The 23340-nt window shown below is 39.1% G+C and overlaps 1 protein-coding gene across 19 annotated transcripts in view; it reads right to left on the bottom strand.

Moving 5' to 3' along the window:
• ptprfa (protein tyrosine phosphatase receptor type Fa) overlaps positions 1 to 23340 on the bottom strand; it is a 294038-nt gene that overhangs the window by 165554 nt on the left and 105144 nt on the right. For all 19 annotated transcript variants that reach the window (XM_073870663.1, XM_073870669.1, XM_073870666.1 and 16 more), the window contains exon 3: positions 922 to 1067. In XM_073870663.1, coding sequence (XP_073726764.1) covers positions 922 to 1067 — 146 coding nt within the window. The remainder of the gene's footprint in view (positions 1 to 921; positions 1068 to 23340) is intronic.

The following is a 23340-nucleotide window of genomic DNA, read 5'->3' as shown; positions in this document are numbered from 1 at the left end:
TGTTGTACATAAATTTGATTATATACAGCATTATTTGAGCATAAAGATATATAGTGCAAAACACCATTCAGCATATAACTGACCCTGGATCAGTCACCAAATGGGTCAACATGATTGATTTTTGCATGCCAAAAATCATTAGGATATTAAATAAAGATCATGTCCCATACAGTAATTTTGTAAAATTGACTTTTTGCATCGTCAGTTTTCATATTTTCAAATAGTCGTATCTTGGCCAAATATTGTCCTATTTTAACAAACCTACATCAATGTAAAGCTTATTTATTCAGCGTTCAAATGATGTATAAATCTCAATTATAAATGTGTTCACATTTTTTGTGGTCCAAGGTCACATTATGAGCCTGTGCACAGTGTGCTGAATGCATAAAAGGTTTGAACAGACCAGCAGGACTGATAACCGTCCAAGATTCGCTCACCCTAAAATGACCACAGCAGGTCCGGGCTAACACATCAGACCGTCCCATCAAAGAGATCGATTCACACTCGCCACCTGCGTCAATGCTGAAATTGCCAACAGAGGCAAAAACTGAAGTGATGGCAGGATAACTTTAGTCAAACGCTCACACCTTTAGAAACGTCACATCTCACTGACTCGAGCCAAACAGAGGCCACAACAACCTTCTGAGCACAATATGTACTTCAGTCAATCGACAGATCTCAACACGGCTGTACTGTATGAAACACAAGCAAACGCTTGACATCTCACAGCAAGACACGATTAAAGATAAAACCCCTGCGTGATCTTAATCAAAGAGTGAGCCTGAATTACCGCGAGACGCCTGAAAGCTCAGTTATAGGTGAGAATAAAGGCAAGCACTTTGATATCATGTTCATGTTAACACAGGACAGCTGGCACAGGTACAAAGCATGAGGATCTCTTCATCTCTCATGCACACACACCTCAAAGCGTTGCGAGCTGACTTTCTTGCCCTTTTTCATCCAGGTGATGCGTGGCTTGGGTTCCCCGACCGCCTGGCACACAAAAGACGCCACCCCTCCGGAGATACCTGTCTGATCTTCGGGAGTCTTAATGAAACTGGGCATGCCTGGGGGAAGGAGAGAGAGAGAAAAAGAGAGAGACATTAAAACACACACACAGCAAAGAAAAAAGACAAATCTCAGATATCTCTGGTGAGCTGGTTTTAGCTGGTATCCCAGCTTGGTTTTAGCTGATATTGGTGCAGTAGCAAGCTGGTCTAGCTGTGTTTTGGTCACTTTTTAAGCTGTGACCAGCTTTGCCAAGCTGGGAGGACCAGCTTAGACCAGCTACTGCCACCTTAAACCGGCTAAAACAAGCAACCAGCTTATGCTCGTCTTTGCTGGATTTTTCAGTAGGGCATTCACACAAAAGTCAGAGATTTCATGAATTCATGGTTTCCCGCAGCACTTTGCAGTTCAGGCGGCCCGCCTAAGCTAGGAAACCCTACCGCCTTAACTAGGTCGTCCCAAAAAAAAAAACATTTTGCTGCTCAAAAGGTCGTCAAGTGAATCTTGGAGAATACCGAAATGGCGAGCGGGCACGTGCGCCACACGGCTGAAAATGAGAGAAAAACGTGGCCCGTCACTGTCTGGAGGATAGCCAGTTGATAAATCGCGTGTCCGTGAGAACTCTAAGTGGACTTATGTTTCGAGGTTATTTAAGCCTGTTATTGTATTAGTCTTAGTTTAGACAAATTTAAAGTAAGTTAGCTGGTGATTTTGTTGTTTGAGCAACCTGCTAGCTAGGTTGCACGTGCATGTTGATTAGATATAATTGTTGAGCGCTCTGCTCACTTTATTATGTGCATTATTTACATGCTACAGTAGTTACACTCCTTTAAGATAATGCAATTAATAGTGGGAAATAATCAGTTTATCATCTATCATCGTTCGCCAGACGTTCTACAACATCTGCTTCAGTTTGTGTTTATTAACCCTTTAGTTTCACTTCATCACGATACGCTATCCACATTTACAGTACCTTATAGCTCTATATTGCATGCCCGTATCACCGGATGTATTATGATTCCTGTTTTATTTCTTATAAGGGATATTGGAGATGAAGTTACTTTTTAATTGATGCACTTGGTAGACGCTTTTTTCAAAAGCAACTTGCATTTCCGTATGCGTGTTCCTTGGGAATCAAACCCATGAGCTTTACGATGCTTACTGTATGCAATACTCTACTGATTAAGCTATACCACATGAATGCCTTTCCTTCGCTTACACATATTATTTTCCTTCTTTAAAGCCTAAAATCTTATTTGATCTCCAATGCCACAGTATTTTTTATGTTGCATGTTACCAATTATAAATATGCAAATGAAACAAAAACATTCACTCAGACTCCAAGATCTGCTTTTGTGTTTTTGAAAATAAATAAACTAAAAGTTAAAACCAAATACGATTGAGTAAACTTTTCCTTTTAAGTCTCCAGAGTTATGAAAGAGCAATAAAACCGTCCTTGCTATAAGCATTTTTTAACAGTGTCTTCAGCCAGATCTCCTACATGGTCCCAATAATGCGCACTGGGTCATGTCCGGCATGGCGTCAAAACAATAAATATGGGTAATAAGAGGGAATTGTATTTTCCCTGTTGCTTAAGGTCTTCAGCTGCTGGCTGTACCTGAGAAAAGAATAAAGTGTGTATAAGACATTAGAGCTTCATCTCAGCGGATGTATCAAAAGCATAATGAAATGCTCTGACAGAATATGAGCCACAGAAACCCAAACAAATTGAGCTCCCCAACCGGCCCGGTCCCCTGTCGAAAACACGTCTGTAGAGGAAGAGAGAGCTGACAACAGCGTAATTAAAGATTCTGGCCATCCAGCGCGCCGCGGGGAGGAACAGATATATCATACCGCTCACCGACTGCTTTGTTTACTTCTGTCTCCGACTATGGATGCATAATGCAAACCGCTGCCCTCTCTGGGGACAATGTCTTCATATTTTTTGGCAGGAGGTTTTGTTGGTGCTGTATGCGTGAATGAGTCTAAGGGAGCAGGTCATTTTCTTTTCCTTTAATTCTCTCGCTGTCTTTTCACTTGCTTCACAGAACTGATGTCAGCAATTTACCGTTCCACAAGAAAGGCAGAAAAAACTGTAAAGCACGTTATTGTTTTTTATTCAGATGCCCAATAACAGTTATATACTTACAGTGCTTAAAAGAAAAATAGGCTTTAAAGAGCACCCATTGTCCGATTCATGTTTTTAAAATTTCCTTTGGTGTGTAAGTGTGTATTAGTACATGTTAATGAAATGCAAAAGGTACAAACCCCAAAGTAAAAGATGACGCGAGTTATCGTCTCCAACGTTAATCTCTTTTCTTGGACTACAACAAACACACAAATTGTAAGCAATAGTTTACTTCCTGGGATTGGTGATGTAGATAAAACCGACATTATCATAATTCCTCCCAATTCGGACTCACAGCCTGTAAGTTAACTCCTGTTAGCAACCAAATCTTTTAAACATGGTAAGGAGCGTCACATTTCCTGCTGATGTCAGAGGTATTCAGGCCAATCACTACGTACAGATTAGCTGGCCCATCAGGGACACAGCGCTTTTCAAATTTGTGCATTTCAGGAAGAGAGTGAAATCTGGAAAAATGTACAGTATGTGGAAAATAATATGTTTTTTTAACCATAAACACATTGTTTTACACTAAATACACAAAATAACGTTGTTTTTAGCAATGAAATCTGTGCTTTTTAATAGTTGAATGTGATTTATTTCTGATGAATACAGTTTGACTTTCATTCATCACTACAGTTTAAAACGGAGAGAATACCGAACAGGAAAGAGTTCACATTAAGGCTACTTTACACGACAACGATTGTTCTGAAAACGTTAAAGTTTTTCTTTTACATTTGTGAAAAATTTCATATGCACACGACAACGTTGTCAAAAAGATCCGCGTTTACATGGCAACGCGAAAATTACTAAAAATGCTGTATAATACTAGCCTTGTGCAACCAGACTCTCGTACATTCATTTCATTTGTACAGAGAGTCTGGCCATGCTCCATTGCAAAGCGTTACTACCGTTAAGGAGTGTCCTCTGTTGAAGTTTAAAACTATTGGATCTGCCAAGAGTCACTCTGAATCTGCCATAACCAATCGCTAACGTTTGGTCGTGACGTATGTCACTCAGTCTGGCGCACGACCTCAATGTCTGCGTTCTTAGCCACTCCCCGCTGTTCGCTGATTGGACCTGCAGATTTTTGCCGGAGAAAACGAAACTCTACACAGCAGTCCCAGACATTGTTCTGAAGCTAAATGAAAATTAAGCAGAAGCACGTAGGAGGGCGGAGCCAGACTAGTATAATACATGCCAGGCAAGTGGGTGGCAATGCCAGGCCAGTGAGTGGCAATGTCACTTACACTGCCAAAGGAAGTGGCGTAGAAATAGCTTGCGGAAATTATTTTTTAAATAAATATATGCTAATAAATATGTTTCTAATTTTACAAGCCATACGGCAAAAATATATTTTTCCTGGCCAAAATATATAAGTTTGTATAAAATATAGTTATTGTATAATAAAATATAAAATTATACGTATATTTTTGCAGTTGAAAATATACTTAATTTTAACCTTTTCAAACCAGTTATGTTTACAGTTTAAGTTTTTCTCCCAATGCAATGTGAATATAAATGCTTTAATATATATTTATTTTTAAAATATATTTTAAAATATACAAAAATATGTCCAACAAATAAATAAGTGAAAAAACATATTTCAAAATATATTACAGCACATATATTCTTTGTGCATTTTTTGTATATTTTGAAATAAATTAAAATGTTTATTTGATTTTTTTTGCTGTATGGGAAGCAGCTGGCAGTTTTGAATGGACGGATGATGAGGCTGGTTTGTTACTTCAACTTTTTAGCAACACAAACGCAATCATGTACTCCTCCATTGTTGTGTGTGTTCGTGAAAATGCGCATGCCTGTAGACTGAATGCGAAACACGTATGCGCTTGACATCATCGCTTTCACAGATTTGCATTTTTTCCATTTACCTGAAAAGGATAAAGACGGCATTCTCTAAAAATTGCACTTTGGAACCAATTTTCGAATGTTTGTCGTGCAAACGAACAGCCAAACGCTTAAAAAACTGGTTTCAGGTAAAAAACGTAGTTGTCTTAAACATTTCATAATGCTGGATGATCTTTGAGACAAAAAGACTGATGGTCTAATAAATTTTTTGTGCAATGGTAGCACAATCTTGTGGATTAGTTTGGGTCTTTGCCCACCGTATGACTACCCACTGACTGGTAAGGATTTCAGGCGCATACATCGTTGAGGTTTTTTATTTTTAGGGTCTATTTCAGAAAACAACCGTTGCGTTTCATGAAACTATATTGAAAGAAATGGTAATTTTATAACTTAAATGACGTACACGGTCAACAAATGCGACTTCCGGAAGATGGTCCGTAATCATGGCCAGGATGTATCTGGGAAAAATGCCCCTATAGTCAACTAGTGTATAAAAGGTGCACAATGGTTTGTTTGTACTTCAGTATGATCATGTCCAAAGATTTGCATCGCCCAGAGAGCCCACATGACATGACTGGTTCATCTGATGCAACTTTGTCTGTTCACCTCTGACCCTGGATCAGGCATCATAGATTCATAGCCACACTGCACTCTTCTAGCATGCTGGGTTCCTGCAATATTTATATGTTGACTTTCATGTGTGTTGTAGAGGCAGAGCAATCTGGCTCCCTTGGTTTCTGCCCTCACTTTACCTTACCGAAACATAGATAACAGAGTATGTGAGCACTGTCAATCACCTGTCAATCATAAAGCACGGTGTGTCACTCAATGTCACTCTTTCTGACAATCAAGACATCATCATTCCTGTATCCCAGTTTTCTTGTTTTTACTCCAAAAATGATGCCCACCTTGAGTCCCTTACTTAATTTCGACAGTAACACAAATGTACATATATGTGTGAACTTTATCTTGAAAAACAGTTTCGTCAACAAAGTTTCGTACATCTCTCATACACGATGCAAAAGATGTCTAGTGCATGACAAGATGAGCTTCAATCCTCTGGCGTACAAATGCTTCATTACAATTTCATGATTCAATCATAAAAACTTTAAATTGGAGCTTACAAGCAATTTAGAGACTCCGACCATAGATTAGGATTTGATTAAAATGGGTATTTGTAGACGGACAAAGCTGAACTGTGTTTGCCTCTCAGTATGAATGCGGGGCGTTTCTAAGGTCAGTGAACGCTGGGAGGAGGCGGCGTGGAGCGCTGCATGATTTTGCCTGGAGCGGGAGCTCTTTTAAGTCAAAGCATCTGTGTTTTCTCTCGCTCCAAGAGCTGTCCGGCACAAACATAACTCACGCAGTTACATGTTAGCAAGAATACATCATGTTAAACACTGCATAATAGACTATTAAGAGTCTGAATGAAAGGACCTTGGAATTTGTGAAATATTTGAGAAAGTGTTTGAAAATAGCACAGACCTTTGTGAATTTGTATGATGACATTTTAAACACAATACACTTTAAAATAAAAGTTAAAATAATTTTTATTAAAATTAGAATTTTTTATTAAAGGATGCACCAGTATATTGGCTTATAATCGGCAGCATTTTTCCCACTACCAATGGGTTGTTTGTTTAAAAGCAGCCAATGATCAAGGCAAATTACATCATAGTTAATAATAATGTGTGATTATATTGAATTGGGTCACAATGACAAAATAATTGGAGTTTGTACGCTCTGCACTTTTAGGATTTCATGACATCATAATTTGAAGTAAAAAGCTAAATTATTGGTATCTATTTGTTTTGGTAGATGTCATTTTAAGTAATCGAAAATCCCAAATTTTTATCAAATCTATTAAAAGGACACTCCACCTTTTTTGAAAATATTTTCATTTTCCAGCTCCTCTAAAGTTAAACATTTGATTTTTACCTTTGTGGAATCCATTTAGCTGATCTCTGAGTCTGGCAGTACCACTTTTAGCATAGCTTAGCACAATCAATTGAATCTGATTAGACCATTAGCATTGTGCTCAAAAATCAAGAGTTTCGATATTTTTCCTATTTAAACTTGACTCTTCTGTAGTTACATCCTGTTACATCGACGAAAAGTTAAAAGTTGCGATTTTCTAGGCAGATATGGTTAGGAACTATACTCTCATTCTGGCGTAATAATCAAGGACTTTGCTGCCGCAACATGGCTTCAGGAGGCGCAATGATATTCGCAGTGCCTGAAAATAGTCCCCTGCAACCATGTTACGGCAGCAAAGTCCTTGATTATTACGCCAGAATGAGAGTATAGTTCCTAATCATATCTGTCTAGAAAAGTGCAACTTTTGGTTTTCCGTCGGTCTTCGTACACGATGTAACTACAGAAGAGTCAAGTTCTAAATAGGAAAAATATCGAAACACTTGAGTCATTTTTAAGCGTGATGCTGGTGGTCTAATCGGATTCAATGGATTCTGCTAAGCTATGCTAGAAGTGGTGGCGCCGGACCCGGAGATCGGCTGAATGCATTCCAAAACTGTAAAAATCAAATATTTACCTCTAGGGGAGCTGGAAAATGAGAATATTTTCTTAAAAAGTGGAGTGTCCCTTTAATATTACTGGAGTCTAACCAGGGGGCAACCTTCCGGTCTCTCTCGCAAAGCCAACACTGAAGTGAATAAAACTGCAATTCATCGACTGGCCACTAGAGACACACTTCAAAAGGGAGTCAATCCGATAGTATCCCCCATGTTAAAATGCCCAACTTTACAGCAGAAATAAATATGTTACAGCCTGGTACAAAAGTGTTTTTGGTCTTTATAGCTAATTTTGCCCTTCATGGGGGGGGGGGGGGGTGTAACTCATACGTTTAAATTATATTAAGCCTTAAAGTTCTGCATAATTAAGGGCGTGACCACTTGAGTGACAGGTGAACTGACGCTGCTGTAACTACCATCGAGCTAGGCCAGGGGTCCCTAACCTTTTTTACACCGCGGACTGGTTTCAGCTTTTAAAAAAAATTGCGGACCGGGGGTTGAGGTTTGGGGGGGGGTAGCTGAGTTGCTGTTCAAACAAAGTGCTGAAAATCATCCTTTGCGAAATGTATAACGTTTTAAATGAAAGTAAAGATCAAACAACCACGCATTAGAAAAATTAACAATAGCTTAATTTATAGTATATTTTCTATAGACGGGTAAAACCATATTTTGGCAGATAGTTTTTTTACTTTTATTGTTTTAGTTTGCCTGCCCATTTATTCTTAATAATTAACGTTAAACAAACTTGGCTTGCTGTTTTTGAAAGCAGCTCGAATCTTGGTCGGGCTCAAGCCCCAAGTTCAAGTAACAGAACGGAAGAAAAATGCAGTGAAGGAGGAGAGATGCCAGAAGAATTGCGGCTTGGGGCGGAAGCATGGACACTCCCATTAACCATATGCTTTTAATGATGACTGACACAGAACGGTTTAGCTTCCTTTCAAACCTACATTAAAAGTGTAGCCGTTAAAATATTATTACTGCAGTAAAAGAGTTTATTTTGATCATGGTGCCACGATCGCTGAATAATTCTGAAGTTGTTTTACAGAAGAATAAAATAATTACTTTTCAGTCATTTGCAATGTCACACAGTTGAACGTCTCCATGTATTTACATGATTTGCGACGTATATTTGCAAATGATTCATTAATTCATACCTCTGCAATACTTTGATTGATTGTGTTTTAGAAGTACTGTATGCTCAAACTCTGACAGCAATGTGAATGCCGCTGCGCTGGTAGAGATAAAGAGAGATCACGAAAAAGAGAAAGTGCGGCTCTGTACAAAAGTGGAAATGATTTATGTTATTTCAAGTTGGCTCTTAAAGTACAAAATACCCAATTAAGCTATTACATAGCTGTTATACAATTTTTTTCAGGACATTCTTGCGATCCGGTGGCAACTTGTCCACGACCCGGTACTGGATCGCGACCTGGTGGTTGGGGACCTCTGAGCTAGGCAACCAGGCACCTCAGCTCTACCAATGTCTTACCTCTTTGCTCATTTACAGTTATCTGCCCTGCAAAGATGACGATGGCAAATGCTCACAAACCTACAGGTGATGTCACAGCACTACATCTATATATTTTACAGTCTATGAGTTTAAAGTGGGTTTCATTAACCCTCTCACTCTCGAACATGACCAAGGATCTCCAGTCATGCTTTATACCGCTGCATTTATTCAAGATTTCTTTAAAATATTCAAATCTTATTATCTCTGAAGTGAGAAAACTTTGAACATGAAGTCAAAGAGGTTTCATTTCTTTGGTGTCGTCTGCAGAACAAAATCTGTGTCGTTATTTAAACAAGCCTACACATTTTTCTGCTGAATAAGCTACAATATGCCAGTATTGATATTGCGGTTTATGCTGACACTAAAGTCTGGCTCACGAGACGATATTTTATTTATAGAACATAACTGCAACTCTCAAAGTGGAATCAGTCAGAAAAATTACTTGGACCAACTGATAAAAAACACCTCGGCCTGGTGCATGAACACTGTTAATCTGTCCTGCCCCCGTATCACAGGATTATTGAGTATCAACACACTGTAGCTGCCTGTGTTTATTTCTCATGTCTGACAGGATCAGATGTTAGGCACGGTTTGCTGCCAAATGAAGTGCTGCCACATAATATTAGGCGCTAATAAGAGCTGAAATCCTTGTGCTTGGAAGTGTTTAAAGATGACTTTCTTAATATGCCCAGTTTTACAATATGTAATATCTCAAGTCTCAATTGTGCAGAATGAACCCACAGATCATTTGTAACAGCATGTTCAAAATGTCCTTATTTGGGCGCTGTTTTCATGTCTGTACCTTTAAATGCATATGAGCTACAGCTCCTCACTCCCTTACCAACACACAGTGAGCGCTTTCAGTAAATAAAGATCTGATTCCTGTGAATACAGTCTGAGACAATAGTATATTTATCAGCATTAGTGCTGCAATGTGCTAACAAACACATTTAGAAAAGCTTTAGGGTAAAATAAACCAATCAGTCAATGGCCATGGGCGGGGCTTTATCAGTGTGATGTCAGTGATGTCTAAGCATGTCTAATGAGACTGCTTTGGTTTAATGTGAATTTAAAAAGAAGGGGTGGGTGGATTTTTTTCATTGTAGGGTTGTTGTGTGCACAGACTGCCAACACACATTTATGTCCAAACACCTTAAAAGTGGGTTTTGCACAATATGTGTCCTTTAAACTCAAACGCTAACAAAAAAGCAAAAAACAGCCACAAACTGCCAAATGCACAATAATGACAAAACATTTTAGATGACCAAGCCATTTTCATGCTGTGTTCATGTTTTTTTGGATTTACTGTTACAGCACGATGATACTCTGTCCCTTTCTATCAGGGGCGTAGCCACAAGGAGGCCTGGGTGGGCCTTGGCCCCCTCATTTACATGTCTGGCCCCCTCAGATTTCCAATTGCTTAAAATAAAATAAGAAAATGTTGATTTCTTAGTCTGATTGATAGATTGACCAATCAGAATGCTGCGCTGTAAAATGCAACTATTTTCAAACTTGATTGGATTAGCTCATGTCACGCGTTACTTACACTTTTATCTTCGCATGAGAGTTAATTAATATTCGGTGACAATGTGCCATCTACATCTTATGATATCTTATATATATGAGTTGCCCCCTCATTTTAAGATAGGACCCCCCAAAAATGTAATTCTGGCTACGCCCCTGCTTTCTATACAGCAGCAAAACCTGCATGAAGTGAAAGAAAGGCAGTCAAACATCAATTCGAGGTACAGCAGCCTAGGCCATTTATTCTCATTAATTATGGATGCGCTGCTTATCACCAAATGTGCTTGCTTACACTGTATCTGCAGGACAGAATCTGACTGGATGTGAATAAAGAGTGTGTTAATATGTTTAACACCAGTGCCGACCATGTACTGGTTCTTATCGGTCCACCTGAAAGTCATGTTGTGTTTACAAAAGGCTTTATACAATAACCTTTATGAAAATTAACCGTGTTTTTTGTGGTAAAAGTGTAGCAACCATGGTTTTTTGGTGTATTGATTACTGTAAGCAAAACCATGGTTTTAGTACAGTAACCAAGAATGAACTATGTTTTTTTTTGTGGTAACCATGGTTTTACTACAGGAATCATGTTTTTGAATTGATTTCTTTCTCCGCTATTGACGAGTTATCCCGTCAACTGATGAGTTATCTCAATTAAGGGAATAAGGCTACCTTACCAATATCAAGTTTTTACAGCAATCCATATTTCCGCTATTATCCACCAGGTGGCGCTCTTACCCAACTTATAAAACCCTGAAGCGTCTACTAAGGCCAAAAACAGTTCAAAGACGAACAAAGCTATACTGTGTTTGCCTCTCAATATGAATGGGGGGCGTTTTTAAGATCGATGAACGCTGGGAGGAGGCGGCTTGAAGTGCTGCATGACTTTGCCTGGAGCGGGGAGCTCTTTTAAGTCCATTTTAGGTAACCATGGTTTTACTACAGTAACCATGTTTTTGATTTGATCTCTTTCTCCGCCATGGACGAGTTATCCCGTCAATTGATGAGTTATCTCGTCAATTACGGGAAAATGCTACCCTACCAATAACAAGTTTTTATTGCTCCATATTTCCGTTATTATCCACCAGGTGGCGCTCTAACCCAATTTATAAAACACAGAAGCGTATACTGAGGCCAAAAACAGTTCAAACTCTGTGTATGTTATGAACATAGATCTAAATCTGATCTCCAACAAAAGTCCTTTATAAAAATTCTGTTTTCTGCTCATTTGATATTTTTGAAGGAACTACGATGGTAAAAAGACAACAAATGAAGATAGGATGAAACGTTTTAAAAGCAGAGGGTATGTTGTTTCATTTTATATATTGTATGTTTATATATTTACAGGGCTTGACATTAACTTTTTGAGCAACTTGTCCTTCGGACAAGTAAATTTATGTTTCACTTGTCCATGAACAAAAGTCACTTGTCCGGGTAAAGATTTATAATATAATGTATTTTTTGTGTTTTGCTAATCAGTGGCGGAGCAAGGGATTTTTAATAGGGGTGGCCAGGCAGGGGCCAGCAGTTACTCTGGTGACACATAAAATCCGGACAAGCGGACAAGCCTTAATGTCGAGCCCTGATTTAAATAACAAAATTTTCTGGCATTAAACTTTTGTGAAAATCATAAAAAATGCTGGCAATGGCTGGCAACTTTAAAAAAAAAAAAACGCTGGCGGGGAAAGAGTTAAATAAGGAATAATTACATTGAATTATAAAAAAATAATGCACCCACAAGATGGTAATGCGGCACAACGCCGTTACACTGCGGGTGTGCATTATTTTCAAATAATTTAAAGGACCGAAGTCAATTATTCCTCTTAATATTTCTCAACCAATCAGAATACAGCATTCAACAGACCCGTGGTATAACTGTAGTAAAACCATGCTTCATTTTCGTAAGTGGTGTTATTTCATTTTAATAAAAAAACATGAAATTATACAAAAAAGTAGTGCTTTTGGTTAGTATCCTTATTTTTTTAGGTTTAAACACAGAATTCATGATAAATTAATGTATTTCATAAAATGTCATAAAACTAGGGCCCCCTGGCACCATCTTGTGCCCCCCCTGGGGGCCTCGGCCACCAGTTTGAAAACCACTGCTATAGGGGACTACTGCTGTACTAACATGTTTGTCTAGACGAGCACTTTTTATATTGCTGTTCATAAAACTGCTCAAAGGTAAGAACGCTATAAAGTTGCTGGCCTAAAACTTGATCGAGCTTATCTACAGCTAGAAGTCTGTGGTTTATACAGTAAGTCATATAATTGTGTAACTTTTAACTCACTGTACTGTTCGAGTGGGTTGAATATTCGGTGGGTGGTAATAAGGTAAGACCAAGGCTGAACTCCCAAACCTAGTTAGAGAGACGCCAGCTGAACTGTTTTATTATTCAAGAGAAGAGAGGAGCGAGATAAAGCTATAGAGAAATTGCTTCTCTTTTATTCCCCATTGGGTGGTGCATTACAGTAATAGCTCTGTCTAAATAGCTATAGAGAGGAAAAGTGGTTCCCTATTATCACCAACATAACCAACTCCAATCTCTCTCTCTCGCGCGCGCTGATACAAGTTAGCAGGTGTGATGTGGTTTGTATTGTTTCTCATGCTACGTGAGCAGAGAAACTCTGCAGGTGATTATACGACAACGATCAACCCACCGTCTCACTTTTATGTCTCTGACATCACTAATAAACTCATTCAGCGTTCTGAGAAGAGTATGAATCAGAAAATTAGCTTTCTGATGACAATGTAATTGCCTTTCAACAGAGCGGGAGCGAGACGAGTTATTTAAAAGAAACTGAACAATTGACTCCTGCAGTCTGATTTCTATTCGCATGGAAAAAGTTGAATATTAATGTGAATATTAAAGGGATAATGTACAGTTAGCTGGTCAATATTACAAGTTATGGAAAAGATCAAAGGCTGGGGTTTGTTCATAATATTTAAGAACTTTAAACTGTGTACACTGTTAAAAGAAATGGTCAAAATATGTACCTCAGCTGTCACTGGGGCAGTTCCCTTTAAAAAGGTCCTAATATGTACCATTAGGTGACATATTAGATACAGATATGTATACATTTTGTACCAATATCTACCTTTGAGGTACTAATATGGTTTCTTATATGTAAAGGGTACCGCTCCAGTGGCAGCTGGGGTATATATTTTGTTAATTTCTTCAGCATTCAATTTCTTGCATATAAGTAGAGCAAACACTGAACTACTACACAGTTACTTGCTAAATAAATGAAACATTGACTTATAAATCTTAGAATAAAGCGAGTGAAATGTGAGAGACATGATCGTAACACAGATGTGTAGGAAATGTAGTTTTACCAAGGGGCAACCTTCCATTCTCTTTGATGAAGCCAATACGGAAGTGACTTAGGGGGCGTGCACACCAACGCTTTTACGCCCGCGGCCGGCGCATGTTTTCAATTGTTTTCAATGGAAGCTCCGCGTTTTTCAAATAAGCCAGCAGCTAGCGGTTTTCTTCCGCGCTGAAAACCGGCGCCCGGGGGTTTTTTCGCGCTCAGCGCTGAGCGCCGAGAGTTAAGAAATGTTCAACTCTGGAAGAAAAGCTCCGCTCGTCAATGTCAGTTCTCACGCGGTGGTCCAATCACAGTGGAGGTGGGGCGGGACAAGTATCACAGCAACCAACCGTCTCACAGATGACGTATCAGCGCTACTAAAGCGCTTAGCTGAGGAAAGCTGGCACTCAGCTGAAAAACAGCTGGCATTCGGCGTCCCCAAGGCGTTTTCAGCCGCGTTTAAAAGTTTTGGTGTGTCCAGCCCCTTAAACTGCAACTCATCGACTGGCCACTAGAGGCTTACTCGAAAAGGGATTGAATTTCCAAAGACCTCTATGTTAAAATGCCCAACTTTACAGTAGGAAATAATATGTTTACAGCCTAGCACAAAAAGTGATTTTGGTCTATATAGCAAATTTTCCCTTCATGACAACTAAAAGGGGGATGAATTTTTTTGTAATTCATTTGTTTAAATTATATTAAGCCTTATGGTGCGTTCACACCAGCCGCGGTAGAGGTGGCAAAAACGCGCTATTTGCACGTAGTTGGACGCTTGAACATTTGAGTTTACTTGCTTCATTAATTCTAGTCATTCACGCAGAAATTTGCGTCATGGGAGGGGCTTCTGCGACTCTGATGAGACTTCGCTCGCTTTCTGTAATTACGTCACTACTACAGCAAGGTCCTGATTGGTTAACGCGGCGCGGATATCCGCTGAAGTTCAGATTTTTTAACTCGTGCGTTTCCCACGGCCACGCTCAATTCGCACGTAACACGCCATCCGTGCTGCGTGTACCGTGCCGCAGGATGCCAAATCGCGTCTTTGCGTTGACTTAACATGTAATGTTAAGTTCTGCATAATTAAGGGCGTGGCCACTTGAGTGATGGTTGAACAGCCCCTGCTGTCACTACTGTCGATTAATGGCGGCCATGGTTTCATCACCCACCCATCTCAGCTTCACACATTTTCGATTATCGCGGTGTCGCGCAGCCAAGATGGCGACGGGAGGCTCCGCCAACTATTGGCCTCAAAAAAGCTCTTTACAAACCTATAGGTGATGTCACGGACATATTTTTACAGTCTATGAGTTTTACGCAATGTAGCAAAAACCTTCTGATGTACCTGTGGATATATATTTTTTAGGACGTTTTACAAAAGACAAACACAAAATATGACAAAAATCGAAATAAACATTATCTATACATTAGGGTTGTGCCAATAAATGATCGGGTAACGACGATTGTCAGACATATCGCCAATAGCATGCTTTCATGATGATAGTTGCGATGGTTATTATTATTCAACACATTCTCACTTCCCAAGGCGTCAAAATCTGAAGCATGTTCAAATGCCTTCAGCGTCAGTATGAAGACGCGAAGGGTGCCCCTATGCGTCACTATATCGTCGAAATGGGAACTCCGTTGCTTTCATGCTAATCCCTCAGCGCCGGATATAGACGAAAGGGAATCCCGGAAGGTGATGCCGTCACGTTGTGCGACGGTCGGCGGGATCATGCCGCTTCTGGACGGTGGCTACTCAATTTTTTTTCCAATTTTTAAACCATTGTCGCTTGAGGTTGGGGTTAGATTTGGGGTTTGGATGTCAGTTTGTTTATACTTTTTGTCTTCTTATTTTTAAGCCACTGTTGCTTGGGGTTGGGGTTAGAGTTCGGGTTAGGATGTCTGTATTGGTTTATACTTTTTGTCTTCTGATTTTTAAACCATTGTCGCTTGGGGTTAGGGTTAGAGTTGGGTTTGGGTTAGGATGTAATTTTATGTAACAGAAAGTGGTTCTAACCCCAACCCCAACCGACAATGGTAAAAAATTTGGAACAAAAATTGAGTAGCCACCGTCCAGAAGCGGCACGATCCCGCCGATCGCCGCACAACGCGACGGCATCACCTTCCGGGGTTCCCTTTCGTCTGTGTCCGACGCTGGGGGATTAGCATGAAAGCAACGGAGTTCCCATTTCGTCGATATAGTGACGCATAGGGGCACCCTTCGCTTCTTCATACTGACGCTGAAGGCGTTTGAACATGCTTCAGATTTTGACGCCTTGGGGAGTGAGAATGGGTTGTATTATTAATATCATCATCATAGTTTCACATTAACATGCGTATTGCGTGCTTTTCCTCGCGTGAGAGGGTTTGTGGGTTTCACATTACGCGAAATTGCGCGGATTCCTTCTCAAACGCACTTGGACTTAATGCGCGCGTCTTGGACATCGCTTGGACCTGAATGTGCGCGGCATGGACTCATTCTGTAATACGCATGATTCTGACTCTTCCTCGCACATGAGCTTGTAATACACGCGGCTCTGACATTTCCTTGTAATAGAGAGGTTGTTAGCGCGCAGAGGGTTAAAACCAGCTAATTTTAGAGCGCCTGGGATTTCCGTCCTCGGATTAATAGTTTTAAGAAGGTTGTGGTCATGACAGTGTTGCCCTTGCTTCTTTTTTGTCCATCAATCAAGTGACTTGTCATCAATAAGTAAAAAATGAACAAAAAAATAAATTAGTAAACTATAGCCCCAACCCCGATACAGGCTGACGATAGGACGATCTCAAAATGGGGCATATCGCCCAACACTACTATACATTATGCTTATGTTTTCTTTACTTCTCTTAAAAACTGTTGCTTTTTACAAGAGTTTTCAACAATTCCCTTCTTAGGCCAACTCACAACAGGACTTTAAGATTATTTTGCACTATTATTTTATTATTATGTACTCTGCTGTTTCCCACTGTGGGTGATACAACCTCAGACGTGAATTAATTTGGATAAAAATTTATCTCTACATTCCAAACTTGTTTATACTGCATTTGCTTTTTATCTTTCTAGTGTGTTTCAGCCCTCTTTATCTCACTTACTTGGATTTGTAAGGCAGTATTCCCTGTAAAGCTGCAATAAAACAATATGCAAAAGTGAAAATGCAGCCGTACTCTAAGTGTAGCCAATTATATTTGTTATACATAAAAATATAACTTGATAAATATTTAAGGTAGGGTGTCCTGGGCATCATAAAGTTTGAAAAGCACTGGTATATAATAAAGTGAGACTTACTATTAGCTGTGATTTAGGTTACAGTGCATATTGCTAAAAGATGAATACAGGCAGAAGGGATAAAATGACATGATGAAATGGAGACCAAGAATCACACATACACACCCAGACAATCAGTGCCGCAGCGTCTTTGTCATTCAACACCATGCTCTTGTCCTCCAGGACCTTTCTCTCATTTGGGCTCAGATAACCAGAGTTTAATGGTATCTAGGCAGACAGCCAAACAGTCCAATACTGTATGTGAGTCGGGGGGAGCTGCTTTTCACACTGACAGATGACAAAAGTTTCAAACTAAAGTCGCTGTTTTTGGATGGCGAAGCCCTCATTAACGGTGTGGCTACACAGACACAGTCATTCACATCACAAACACAAAGACAGGCACAGAGGTTTTTTACAAGACCCAGAGGTGCACACATTTTCTAAATGGCTGTTGAAAGGAATCAATTCTCCCAGTGCGGGATCCTATTCAGTTTTCTTTTGCTTGATAACAGTGCGGAAAACAAAACGTTCATCAAATTGACTCAAATCTGTGTTTAATCCGCCCCTTGATATCACACAATTTGCTTAGTTTGAGGAAAAAAGTTAAGATTATGTTCTTACAATCGTTTTAAAGCTGCATGATGCATAACTTCTGCGATGACCAAAATGTGCAAAATATAAGCAGAACAGACTGAAAGGCAGATTTAGGCCAATGCACTTAACCGTGTTTTGAATGTGTTGCCAAACGTTAGTGCATTTATACATAACACTGGATTAAAACTATAATAAATAAACAGTAGGCGTTATACTGTAATCCCAACAAATATTTGACCGCATTAAATGTAAGAACGCATCATTGCATCCGATGACACAACATAGCAAGAGGCATCTGTAAACAAACAACAGTAGAGATCTTCTCAGAATTTACCACACAGGTGTCCTAAAAACAGCAAATAACCTCCGTCTACATCCTTTCCGGGTTTAATCCCCTTAAGGTTTATTCAGTGCTGGGAAAATTCACACACAATCTGTGTGAAATGTATATACTGATGCTTTATTCTCCTGCAGTTCAGGTTTTGGCATTGTTTTAATGTAATTAAAGATTAGATTAGATGCACTAATAAACATTCTGGTCCGAAACTGAAAATTCTGAAAGGACTTGGCCGAAAACCAAAAAATATTCTATTTTTGTATGATTGTAATAATATTGTTTTTTATTAATTTATGAATCTGAATTAAAATAATCACACTTTTAAAAAAAAATACACACTAAAGTTGGATAAAAAATAAAATCTTACTAAATCAAACAATACTAAATAATCTTCATTTAGTATGCAACACAATCAAACTTAACAGCTTTTTAATTTTAAATAATGTAAATTTGTAGAAAACTATTAAGAATTTATGTACAAAACAGTAGTAAAGTGATACAACAACTTAGCAGCATTGTTAATACTACATTTATACACAATACACAATCCTGATTTATTTATAATTTCAGACGCTTTATCTTTCGGCAGTCGAAATTTCGGTGCATACCTTCTAATTATAATATCAAGCTGTATTGTTTGTTACGAAACAAGACAGCTATGTAATCAGTCAATGGCAAGCCAGCTTCAAGCCCTTTTCACAAAGAGATTATGAAAAATACAAAATGTGTCCTTGGATTTGTCCGGGACCATTTGATTTTGGTTCTTTCACACTGCCAATGATTTTCCGGACCCCATAAGTGCATTCAGTAAAGATCCTGCACTTGGTGGGTTTTTTAAGCACCGCCTAACCACGTGTGTGCATTTTTGTTAATGATAAGATCATAAAGGAGCACGTGATGCGTTATTCTGTTATGTCATTTATCGTTGTGAATGTTAATCTGCATTTAAAACCCCCGTGTCAAAGAGCTGAATGATAACTTCTTGTGGCAGTAGCTAAGTTTCCATCCACTTGTCAATCGAATTATATCAAGTTCGGTAAAAAAAAAACGTATGCGAATAAAGCTGGTGAAAGTGTGTTTCCATTCAACGGCTTTTAAGCGAATAAAAACATGTGCGAAATGACGTCACATGCTGGTTTGCGATCAAATTGGTATATTGAATTGATTTGAGACATTTGAAGTAGAGGATGGATACCCGACCCGAACCCGACGGGCCGGGCCGGGTTCGGATAGATATTTTGAAATTATGTTCGGGTTCGGGTTGGGCTCGGCGCAATAAGGCATTGAACATTTGAATTTTAAAACAGCTTATTATAATATGAAGGTAGCCAATGAGCCTGTTTAGAGCGATAGTTCATCTTAAAACGAAACACGCGCGTTCACATCACCTTCTTATTCATCTAATGTTTAATAGCAGGTTGCGACTTGCGAAACAACTTCAGGTGCATACTGCCGCCTACTGTAACGGTGGCACAGCATGAGAGAGTATACGGGTCGGGACTCCCGTTTCTCTGTGGATATGTTGTATTAGAGGTAAAAATGATCTAAATAATGTTCGGTTTTTCGCACAAACTGATCATTTCGTGTCTTAGGATATCGATGTGTCGTCACGAGCCGCAGGGTTTAATTTGGATTTGTCTGTGCATGTTTTTTCTCTCTATCGGATTTTGTTACCATCCACTTCCATTATACAACTGACAGACTGAAATGGTTGGAGTTAAAAATCTACATTTGTGTTCTACTGAAGAAACATAGTCACCTACCTCTTGGATGGTCTGGGGGTAAGCTGATAAACTTAAAAGTTTTATTTTAAGATGAACTATCGCCATCCGTCTTCATGTGTGCGGAAATGTGTTTATGTTGCTGTGACAATGCAATTATTAACTGTTTCGGGCTCGGGTCGGGCTCGGACATAAATATCTTAATGCCTGTCGGGTTACGGTCGGGTTCGGTTACTGCCCGTTCGGACGCGGGCCGGGCTCGGACAGAAAAATTCAGCCCGATCCGCACTCTAATTTGAAGGTGTTTTTATTCATTTTCGCACTGAATCGCACAACATTTAAGTAAACATTTGCAAACAAAGTTTTGCTAGACAAAATGGATTGGCCATTTCACAAGTTATAATAGTGCTTATGTGCCAGCTGATAGCGACATATCAAGCTATAATAATAAGAAAACGACGCTATCAACAAATTGCTATGATGATGAACGACAACGAAGGCATTAACGTGAAATGATAGTACGGATCAATGCTTAACGCGTTTCTCAAAGTAAATGAGAATGATAACGTGATATCTTACCTGAGCTGTTAATATTAGAAGTAGGGATGTTAACAATTAATCGATCTTCGATTAATTGTCGATAAGAATTAAATCGATAAAAATTAACGATTGTCGACAAAGCAAGCACGTGTGTCCGGCGCCTGCGCAAAGCACATACACAGCTGGTGAAAAAATTAAACAAGCGCGAACAAGTTAAATTAGCCATGATCACAACGATGCTTGATGCCAAACACTCAGGGCTTTATAACCTCATTCGAGACGAGGCTGGCTGCTAACGGAACGAAATGGCATCCGCAGTGGATCTGAGAGGTTCCGATGCCGAAAATCTAAACACAGTTAGGATACTGAAAGCAAAGACCCTCTTCAGGGAAGCCTGCAAGATTAGCATAGCAAGCTGCTAACGCTGCTTTACACAGGTAAGGAGACCAGAAGCCGTTTTTAATAAACAGATTAAAATGTAAAACTTACATTCTGGCAATAAACTGTTAAATGTAAACTGTAACTGACTGTCGTTACACTCTGAACGCCCACAACATATATCATTGATCATCATCATTACTGGCTGAGGCGCTACACGCTAAACGGATTTTCTAATGGAAGGTTGAAATCTTCATAATAAAAGCATCTTTGCTGAAAGTACGCCGCAGGTCTAAAGCTGAGGTGACGACGGGAAAAGTGCCCTTTGTGTGCTTCTTGGATATAATTACAACAAGCGATGTATCAACGACACAGAAAGCAAGGTGAATAACTAGAAAAATAACACTTAATTATAATGAAAACTTATTTTGTCAAGGACGCATGGACTTTCATCCGACTGTGCGGAGTGCCTGTTATGAGGCGGAGTTTACTGTGTCTATTAGTCATTATATTTCATTACGAGATTCAATTGATGATTTTTATCAAAACACCAACTACATTGACTCATTTTACAATCCCACTACCATGTTATTTAGACAAAATAAAAACTTTTCATTTGCGTGAGGAAGCTGGCATTTTTACGCACACTTTTATGTCATTGGCTATATGTCACTGCTGTAATGGCTTATTGCACTCTTACTGTTAACGATTATTCGATTGATTGATCGTTAATTTAAATGATCACCGAATATGGGAAAATGCATATTTTGACATCCCTAATTAGAAGCCAAGGAAGCTACGATTGGTCTTTGGCCGAGGATCTGATCCATTTTATTTTCCCTCCGGCAAAGCTGCGAGATAACTCTCTTTTTTGAAACATGTATCGCTGTTTGAGCGCCTTCCATTTACTCCAGAGGACGTCCCACGTCTTGTTATAACCATTGTTGGACATTTCCTTCGTGAGTTCCTGATAAATTATGGCATTTCTTATTTTTTTGCTATCTAAAATAGCCGCTATATTTCTCTGGTAAATTAAATTGAAAAAGTATCTCGTCTCCTCATTTGTCCACTTAAATCTGACTTTGTTGACATCTGCCATGTGTGCCACCAGAGTGAAAATGACCTAAAACTTTTTCTTCTTCATTTTGTGGTTGGTTGCAGCCATAAAATTAACTAAAATTTAATCGCAAATCATTATTTATTCGGCAATAACGTTTCCATCAGCGTTAATCTCATAAGCCATATATCCATCAAGATAAAATCCGGTGAGATCGAACGTATTTCTTTTGAGATGATATTCATGAAATTTAATCAAATTTTACGCTTTCCATAAGGCATTTTTTATTCGATATCACTTAATTCGGATAAAAACGTGTGGATGAAATCATGGCTAGTGACACGCGCCTCCTCACTACATTGCGCCCCTTACGTCATTGTTTCTGACTTTTGTTCACACAGGACGCATTCTGTAAAAGTTACAGCAATGTTAATCCTTTATGGTAGCAATCCCAGAATCAATTACGGGACGTGTTTGCGTTCACACAGAAAGCACACTTGCAATTTTATGGGACTTTTCTAGGATCAGCATGCTGTGTAAATGAGGTTTTATATGTGTCACACCTATAGGTTTCTGTGTTTGTCTTTGTAAGTGAAAAAAAGACATTAAGGCTTTTAATTTAAAAAATATCAGAGGTACAGACACACAGTGTGCAATACAGAGAAGAAAAGGTATATAATCACAAGTCTGAGACCATAATTAAGTGCCAATTGGAATGTAAATGGGTTTGGTGAGGACAAACAATAGGGGAGAGTTGCACAGGAATTGCAACGTAATACATGGTTTACATTTAATTCAAATGAATAACAAATCATCAACTAAAGAAAACATTCACACCCTACAGGACGATTCATAGATTCATATATTTATCTAAGATATCGTAAAGATAAAGTTTTTTGTCCTCCAAGATATAAAGACCCCCTGAAATCCAACACTCTCTCTTTCCCAAAATAGGACCATAAGCTGAATTTCTGGGCTGCATGATGTGCGGCGTTATTGCACACAAGTGACTTTGATTCCTTTGTCTGAGTGATTCCTGCTGTGTTTTGCAGCTTCTCTCATCCTCCTATTGACAGAAAGACTCTCATCTGCTCAAAAAAAAATCAAAGCTGAGCCCTTCAGTGCTGTAACAGATACGGTCTTTGCTACAGTCGGTCCATTTATCTTCATGTACAATACCGAAAATGAACCTCCATTCAGCCCATCAGACTCTTTGGATTACTTGTATTCTGAGCTTTTAAAAGTCTCAAATGCAAAACGTTCAATGAGAAGTAAGGATGTCTACCATCAGGCCCGGTACTAGGCTTGCTGGACTAGGGGGCAGTCAGAAATGTTGGGTGGGCAGTCATAACACTCAATGTAAAATATATAAAACAGATATAAAGGTTTTACTTATTTGTATTTCTCAAACAGAAAATACATACTTCATATTCTGTGTCTTATCAATGTCGTCAAACGTAGAGGGAATAAAGGGCTATAGGAGGCTTTTTCTAAAGAGATATTTTGCAGAGTACATGCAGCTGCTCCCGACCAAATGATAAAAGTTTTAAATGTCAACATTGTATAGATATG

The sequence above is a fragment of the Misgurnus anguillicaudatus genome, chromosome 8 (assembly GCF_027580225.2).
Source record: "Misgurnus anguillicaudatus chromosome 8, ASM2758022v2, whole genome shotgun sequence".
NCBI lineage: Eukaryota > Metazoa > Chordata > Actinopteri > Cypriniformes > Cobitidae > Misgurnus > Misgurnus anguillicaudatus.
Note: the sequence above shows the minus strand (reverse complement) of the source record. Positions and strands in the feature narration are given on the sequence as shown.